Here is a 9,082-nt window from a genome sequence, read left to right as displayed (position 1 = left end):
GGTTGACCTACGAGGTTCGGTAGTAACTTGATTTGAGTTTTCATGATCAATATCATTAGCTTCCTCACTAATTGGTGTAGGTGTCACAGGAACCGGTTTCTGTGATGAACTACTTTCCAATAAGGGAGCAGGTACAGTTACCTCATCAAGTTCCACTTTCCTCCCACTCACTTCTTTTGAGAGAAACTCCTTATCTAGAAAGGATCCATTCTTAGCAACAAATGTCTTGCCTTCGGATCTGTGACAGAAGGTGTACCCAACAGTTTCCTTTGGGTATCCTATGAAGACACATTTCTCCGATTTGGGTTCGAGCTTATCAGGTTGAAGCTTTTTCACATAAGCATCGCAGCCCCAAACTTTAAGAAATGACAACTTTGGTTTCTTGCCAAACCACAGTTCATAAGGCGTCGTCTCAATGGATTTTGATGGTGTCCTATTTAACGTGAATGCAGTCGTCTCTAAAGCATAACCCCAAAATGATAGCGGTAAATCAGTAAGAGACATCATAGATCGCACCATATCTAGTAAAGTACGATTACGACGTTCGGACACACCATTACGCTGTGGTGTTCCGGGTGGCGTGAGTTGTGAAACTATTCCGCATTGTTTCCAATGTAGACCAAACTCGTAACTCAAATATTCTCCTCCACGATCAGATCGTAGAAACTTTTTTTTCTTGTTACGATGGTTTTCCACTGCACTCTGAAATTCTTTGAACTTTTCAAATGTTTCAGACTTATGTTTTATTAAGTAGATATACCCATATCTGCTCAAATCATCTGTGAAGGTGAGAAAATAACGATACCCGCCGCGAGCCTCAGTATTCATCAGACCACATACATCAGTATGTATGATTTCCAACAAATCTGTTGCTCGCTCCATTGTTCCAGAGAACGGCGTTTTAGTCATCTTTCCCATGAGGCATGGTTCGCAAGTACCAAGTGATTCATAATCAAGTGATTCCAAAAGTCCATCAGTATGGAGTTTCTTCATGCGCTTTACACCAATATGACCTAAACGGCAGTGCCACAAATAAGTTGCACTATCATTATCAACTCTGCATCTTTTGGCTTCAATACTATGAATATGGGTATCACTACTATCGAGATTTAATAAAAATAGACCACTCTTCAAGGGTGCATGGCCATAAAAGATATTACTCATAGAACAACCATTATTCTCTGATTTAAATGAATAATCGTCTCGCATCCAACAAGATCCAGATATAATGTTCATGCTTAACGCTCGCACCAAATAACAATTATTCAGGTCTAAAACTAATCCCGAAGGTAGATGTAGAGGTAGCGTGCCGACCGCGATCACATCGACTTTGGAACCATTTCCAACGCGCATCATCACCTCGTCCTTAGCTAATCTTCGCTTAATCCGTAGTCCCTGTTTCGAGTTGCAAATATTAGCAACAGAACCAGTATCAAATACCCAGGTGCTACTGCGAGCATTAATTAGTAAGATACACATCAATAACATGTTCACATATACCTTTGTTCGCCTTGCCATCCTTTTTATCCGCCAAATACTTGGGGCAGTTCCTCTTCCAGTGACCAGGTTGTTTGCAGTAGAAGCACTCAGTCTCAGGCTTAGGTCCAGACTTGGGTTTCTTCTCCTGAGCAGCAACTTGTTTGTTGTTCTTCTTGAAGTTCCCCTTCTTCTTCCCTTTACCCTTTTTCTTGAAACTGGTGGTCTTGTTGACCATCAACACTTGATGCTCCTTCTTGATTTCTACCTCCGCAGCATTTAGCATTGCGGAGAGCTCGGGAATTGTCTTATCCATCCCTTGCATATTATAGTTCATCACAAAGCTCTTGTAGCTTGGCGGCAGTGATTGAAGAATTCTGTCAATGACACTATCATCCGGAAGATTAACTCCCAGTTGAATCAACTGATTATTATACCCAGACATTTTGAGTATATGTTCACTGATAGAACTATTCTCCTCCATCTTGCAGCTGTAGAACTTATTGGAGACTTCATATCTCTCAATCCGGGCATTTGCTTGAAATATTAACTTCAACTCCTGGAACATCTCATATGCTCCATGACGTTCAAAACGTCGTTGAAGTCCCGGTTCTAAGCCATAAAGCATGGCACACTGAACTATCGAGTAGTCATCAGCTTTGCTCTGCCAGACGTTCTTAACGTCGTCAGTTGCATCTGCAGCAGGACTAGCACCCAGCGGTGCTTCCAGGATGTAATTCTTCTGTGCAGCAATGAGGATAATCGTCAAGTTACGGACCCAGTCCGTGTAATAGCTACCATCATCTTTCAACTTTGCTTTCTCAAGGAACGCATTAAAATTCAACGGAACAACAGCACGGGCCATCTATCTAAAACAACATAGACAAGCAAAATACTATCGGGTACTAAGCTCATGATAAATTAAAGTTCAATTAATCATATTACTTAAGAACTCCCACTTAGATAGACATCCCTCGAATCATCTAAGTGATCACGTGATCCATCTCAACTAAACCATGTCCGATCATCACGTGAGATGGAGTAGTTTTCAATGGTGAACATCACTATGTTGATCATATCTACTATATGATTCACGCTCGACCTTTCGGTCTCAGTGTTCCGAGGCCATATCTGCATATGCTAGGCTCGTCAAGTTTAACCCGAGTATTCTGCGTGTTAAAAACTGGCTTACACCCGTTGTATTTGAACGTAGAGCTTATCACACCCGATCATCACGTGGTGCCTCGGCACGACAAACTTTCGCAACGGTGCATACTCAGGAAGAACACTTATACCTTGAAATATAGTGAGAGGTCATCTTATAATGCTACCGTCAATCAAAGCAAAATAAGATGCATAAAGGATAAACATCACATGCAATTAATATAAGTGATATGATATGGCATCATCATCTTGTGCCTTTGATCTCCATCTCCAAAGCACCGTCATGATCACCATCGTCACCGGCGTGACACCTTGATCTCCATCCTAGCATCGTTGTCGTCTCGCCAACTATTGTTTCTACGACTATCGCTACCGCTTAGTGATAAAGTAATGCAATTACAGGGCGATTGCATTGCATACAATAAAGCGACAACCATATGGCTCCTGCCAGTTGCCGATAACTCGGTTACAAAACATGATCATCTCATACAATAAAATATAGCATCATGCCTTGACCATATCACATCACAACATGCCCTGCAAAAACAAGTTAGACGTCCTCTACTTTGTTGTTGCAAGTTTTACGTGGCTGCTACGGGCTGAGCATGAACCGTTCTTTCCTACGCATCAAAACCACAACGATATTTCATCAATTTAGTGCTATTTTAACCTTCACAAGGACCAGGCGTAGTCACACTCGGTTCAACTAAAGTTCGAGAAACTGACACCCGCCTGCCACCTGTGTGCAAAGCACGTCGGTAGAACCAGTCTCGCGTGAGCGTACGCGTAATGTCGATCCGGGCCGCTTCATCCAACAATACCGCCAAACCAAAGTATGACATGCTGGTAAGCAGTATGACTTGTATCGCCCACAACTCACTTGTGTTCTACTCGTGCATATAACATCTACGCATAAACCTGGCTCGGATGCCACTGTTGGGAAACGTAGTAATTTCAAAAAAAATCCTACACACACGCAAGATCATGGTGATGCATAGCAACGAGAGGGGAGAGTGTGTCCACGTACCCTCATAGACCGAAAGCGGAAGCGTTAGAACAACGCGGTTGATGTAGTCGTACGCCTTCACGATCCGACCGATCCAAGTACCGAACGCACGGCACCTCCGAGTTCAGCACACGTTCAGCTCGATGACAGCCCACGAACTCCGATCCAGCAGAGCTTCGAGGGAGAGTTCCGTCAGCACGACAGTGTGATGACGGTGATGATGATGCTACCGACGCAGGGCTTCGCCTAAGCACTGCTACGATATGACTGAGGTGGATTATGGTGGAGGGGGGCACCGCACACGGCTAAAAGATCAATGATCAATTGTTGTGTCTTTGGGGTGCCCCTGCCCCCGTATATAAAGGAGCTAGGGGGGAGGCGGCTGGCCAGGAGGATGGCGCGCCAAGGGGGGGGGGTCCTACTCCCACCGGGAGTAGGACTCCTCCTTTCCTAGTAGGAGTAGAAGAAGGGAAGGAAGGGAGAAAGGGAGAGAAGGAAAGGGGGCACCCCCCCTCCTTGTTCAATTCAGACTAGAGGGGGAGGGGGCACGCGGCTGCCTTGGGCGCCCCTCCTCTTCTCCCACTAGGGCCCATTAGGCCCAATAAACTCCCTGGGGGGTTCCGATAACCCCCTGGTACTCCGGTATATGCCTGAAACCTCCCGAAACACTTCCGGTGTCCGAACATAGTCATCCAATATATCGATCTTTATGTCTCGACCATTTCAAGACTCCTCGTCATGTCCGTGATCATATCCGGGACTCCGAACTACCTTCGGTACATCAAAACACAAAAACTCATAATACCGATCGTCACATAACTTTAAGCACGTGGACCCTACAGGTTCGAGAACTATGTAGACATGACCGAGACACGTCTCCGATCAATAACCAATAGCGGAACCTGGATGTTCATATTGGTTCCTACATATTCTACGAAGATCTTTATCGGTCAAACCGCATAACAACATACATTGTTCCCTTTGTCATCGGTATGTTACTTGCACGAGATTCGATCGTCGGTATCTCAATACCTAGCTCAATCTCGTTACCGAAAAGTCTCTTTACTCATCCTGTAGTGCATCATCCCATAACTAACTCATTAGTCACATTGCTTGCAAGGCTTATAGTGATGTGCATTACCGAGAGGGCCCAGAGATACCTCTCCGACAATCGGAGTGACAAATCCTAATCTCGATCTATGCCAACTCAACAAGTACCATCGGAGACACCTGTAGAGCACCTTTATAATCACCCAGTTACATTATGACGTTTGGTAGCACACAAAGTGTTCCTCCGGTAATCGGGAGTTGCATAATCTCATAGTCATAGGAACATGTATAAGTCATGAAGAAAGCAATAGCAGTAAACTAAACGATCAAGTGCTAAGCTAACGGAATGGGTCTGGTCAATCACATCATTCTTCTAATGATGTGACCCCGTTTATCAAATGACAACTCATGTCTATGGTTATGAAACATAACCATCTTTGGTCAACGAGCTAGTCAAGTAGAGGCATACTAGTGACACTCATTTTGTCTATGTGTATTCACACATGTATTATGTTTCCGGTTAATACAATTCTAGCATGAATAATAAACATTTATCATGAAATAAGGAAATAAATAATAACTTTATTATTGCCTCTAGGGCATATTTCCTTCAGGCGTCTCACGTGGAGATGACCAGCGATCCTCCCAGGACTTGGCGGAGGAGCCAGCCGACCGGGAGCTCAGGAGGTGGCGGCGGAGGTCTTCTTCCCGGCGAACCGCATCCGGGGATGGGTGAGCCAGCGGCCAGCGATCGTAACTGGGGTTGTCATACCGGTGCTTGGGGGGGGTCATCCCGGTCCAGAGCCATGAGCGCAGCCGGCATAGGAAGGGCAAAGCAGGGCTCAGGGGGGACGCAGCGGGGAGGAATCAGCGGCCTGGGCAGAGAGTGGGGGAAGGAACAAGTCGAGGATGGCGGTTGGGTCTTGGGATGGGAGGGGGAAACCCTAGGGGAGCCAGATCCAGCTACGTAGGCTGGAGGGGGTTTCGCGGGCCGGCCCGAACGCAGACTAGAGTTGGGCCCACTGGCTAGGTCCCACCAGCACTGGGTTGTAGGGCGGCCCAACCGCGGGGCGAGGGCCTAGGACGTCCCTCCCCTCCTGTCGGGAATCCCCAGCCAGGGGCTGCGGAGGCACCTGCGCCGCCGGCGCCGGCCGGTGGAAGGAGGTAGTGGTGGGGTGCTGGGCAAGCCAGGGCGGGGAGCCACGACGATAGGGGGCCACGAAGGATGCCAGGAAGGGCCGGAACAGAGAACGGCGGGACATCGGTGTCGATAGGTGGAGGAGGGGGGCATCGCCGGGCGAGCGGATATGCCGCCATCACAGAGGCCAGAAGGAAGACCCGAGCGCTATGAACAGCCAGCCGGGCCGCAGTCAGCACGTCCTGAGACACCCCAGCCCAGGGGGCAGCGACGGCGGCTGGCGGCTCCCAAGGACGCCGCTTTTCCCCCATACATGGCAGCGGCGGGGCCGGCTGGCTGGTGGCAAGGGGCCGAGCTCCCAGTTGCGCCGAGCTCCAACCCCTAGGAGCAAGGTCAACTATCCGGCGGCCTGAGGCCGAGGGAGGAGCCAAACCTCCTGGATACGGCGAACGACAGGGACACCCGCGGCAAGGTCATCCTCCTCCGCTTCGTCGGCCCAGACGACCGCGGGAGGGGCAGAGCGGTCCGGCGACGATGGGGACGGAGGCACGGAGGCGGGGAGGGGCTGCACAGAGGAGGCCGGCGAGGGCCACTGCCGGCGCGGGGGGCGGCGCAGAGGGGGGGAGCCGCGTCGCCCGCGGGGTTGCCAGGCGAGCGCAGCGAATCAAACTCCATTGCTAACATTATTTTGCAAGTGCCCCAAGGATGTCGGGCATTTTGAAATGTGTTTTTCAAAATGGGTTCATATGTACCTGGGTTCATCCATGCATTTCCCAATAAAGAATCGGCACATCCTGAACACTGGTAGATATGAACCCGCTTTTCAAAAAAGTACTTTAAACGCGTATTATAATGTCAAAAAAATGAAAACAAAATTTTGTAAATACATGTTTGCAAAAAATATGTCCACAGCACAAAATTTTGTGAAAAGAAGTCTTTTTATTTTGTATCCGCAAAAAAGACAAATTTTAGTGCTTCTAAATAATGTTTCGCGATACAATGTTTTGTCTTTTTTGCACGGGCCACAAAAAAGGTTTTTTTTCTTGAAACTTTCTGCACGCACATAGAATACAGATATGTTCGCCCACACTTTTTTTTCAGAATTTTTTGCCATTTAAAAAATGTGTTTTCCAAAATGGGTTCATATGCACCCGGGATCATCCATGCACTTCCCCGTAAAAGTATATGATGACGGGCATCATATGGTGAGTGAATTTGTCAAGATTGGTTTAACATCTTCTGAAAGAAGCAAATGTGGCAACCATATTTTAGCCAGTGGTGCACGAAGAAATGTTTATAGGTCGTCGTTAGATAATTTCCCTCCACGATGCCCTCAATGTGGTTGAATGTTTGACATTCTGGTTAATTAGTTAGTTATACCAGTATAAAATAATCGTATTACTTTAACAAAATAAACTGACAGAAGGCTGAACTTGTCACAAAACAGTAAAAGATCACTATTTGGAGGATCTGGGGCAAACAAAGTCATTGATCAATCATCAACATTGCTACATTAGTCAAGTTAATTGAAAAGTGACCAGGCAACAGTGAGCTGGATCTTACATGTGCCAACTTTAAGCACACCACTAGTTCTGCCATTTTTCTTGGGTGTGAAAACTATATCATCTCTCACACTGATGACTTGCTCATCATTTTCACACCGTGCAACGATAGAAACTTTCAGCTCTCCATCACGATGTTCAACAGAAACAACACGTCGTGTGAGCTTGATCATGCTATCATCAGCAACAACATGCAATTTACCTCCTCCAAAGGCAAGCAAAGAAACTTCGGCATCTTCCATATCGGAAATTCGAGCGACCATTACGCCTTGCAAACCATGTGGCCATGATGATCCACCAATAAGGCGTGCACCGATTGTCGCCTCCACAGAGTTGTCAATGTGCCGGAAAGTTAGCTCCAGCGTGCTATGTTTGCTAGTGTAATATCTGTCATATTCACAATACATACGATTCTTCAACGGTAAGACAAGAAGACTTAGATCTCTATCGTCAGATTCAGTTGCACCCTTAACTTTGAGCACGTTCTCGATTTTCCCTGGATCGCCGGATGTCACGACGGCACGGGCTGGACCTGTGAGTTCTAGATATGGATGCTGCAGCATTCAATAATCAGTTGAGTAAAATGCATGTTTATGTTTCACCCGCAAGGAGTGTCGATGGATAGATAACACGACAGGATGGGCACAAAAACAGATGATTACCTCCTCCGTGATGGTTTGAGGGTTACTCCTTGGGTGAGCGAAGATGATATTGCGCTTGCGATCAATGTCCAAGACGTCGCGAGCAATGACCATGCCAAACACGTCCAGCGGCCACCTTAAGCCCCCTCTAATCGATTCGACTTTGATAGAAAAGATCTGCAAGGCATCTCTGGCACGGGCATCGTTGAATTGGCCAGCGTGTAGGTGCAACACATGGGTGGGATAGACGCTGCATCATCGATGCATGTACGTACATGCAGTACAGTCAATACTTGCATACTTGGTTGCTGTAGCGGAGTTAGAAAGAAGTGCAATTAGCTAACAAGAAGGCAGGCGACATACTGATCTCCTCGGTGTCCCATATCCTGTTGTAGGCGTAATATTCGCCGGCGCGGACGGCCTCCCGGTCAGGCTCGTGCTGGTTAGGGTTCCAATATCTGTCCAATGATTCCTGCCTAAGGCGACGCCTGACGGTCTCCCTCTCATATCTCCTTCCCCTCGCCGGCGGCGGATCCATGTCCATCGTCCGGTGTCTCCACGATCCACGCCTCCAGTGGTTGGGTTGGATTTGGTTTTGCTTTGGGCTAGCAACGGTGGATATATTGCAACGTACTTATGGCCTGTTAACTAGTCCTATAATCCAATACGTTGCAACCATGCCTTTTTTATTTTATTATGTTATAAAGTATAATCTAGCTCTCTTTGTTACTCTTTTTTTAGGTATAATCTAACTCTCCTTTTTTTTGAGGTGAATCTAACTCTCCTTGTTTTTTTTTAGACAAACTCTCCTTTTTTTTAGGATCAATCACTCCATTTTATTCAACCACGACAGATCGTTCAATACATAAGAAATTAGGAGGATTCATTTCAAAAAAAGAATTTAGGAGGATTAATCAACCACACATGGCGGCCACACTCTAAACTGGTCGAGGCTCTAGCTAGATCATGAGCCTCCCAGTTCATATCCCTCTTCTCGTGTTCGAAGCAGACTGATTCAAATGATTCCATCTTCTTCCCAATATCC

The 9,082-nt window shown here is 46.8% G+C and overlaps 1 protein-coding gene across 1 annotated transcript; it reads right to left on the bottom strand.

Annotated features, from left to right (window-relative positions):
- Positions 1–7,314: 7,314 nt before the first annotated feature.
- Positions 7,315–8,598, bottom strand: LOC123073990 (uncharacterized). The gene is made up of 3 exons (XM_044496957.1): positions 8,401–8,598; positions 8,059–8,287; positions 7,315–7,950 (listed from the first exon to the last, which is right to left on the bottom strand). Exons 1-3 carry the CDS (start codon positions 8,418–8,420, stop codon positions 7,357–7,359), a joined length of 843 nt encoding a protein of 280 aa, XP_044352892.1. The 5' UTR covers positions 8,421–8,598; the 3' UTR covers positions 7,315–7,356.
- Positions 8,599–9,082: the final 484 nt, after the last annotated feature.

Source organism: Triticum aestivum, chromosome 3D (genome assembly GCF_018294505.1).
Source record: "Triticum aestivum cultivar Chinese Spring chromosome 3D, IWGSC CS RefSeq v2.1, whole genome shotgun sequence".
NCBI classification, from domain to species: domain Eukaryota; kingdom Viridiplantae; phylum Streptophyta; class Magnoliopsida; order Poales; family Poaceae; genus Triticum; species Triticum aestivum.
Note: the sequence above shows the minus strand (reverse complement) of the source record. Positions and strands in the feature narration are given on the sequence as shown.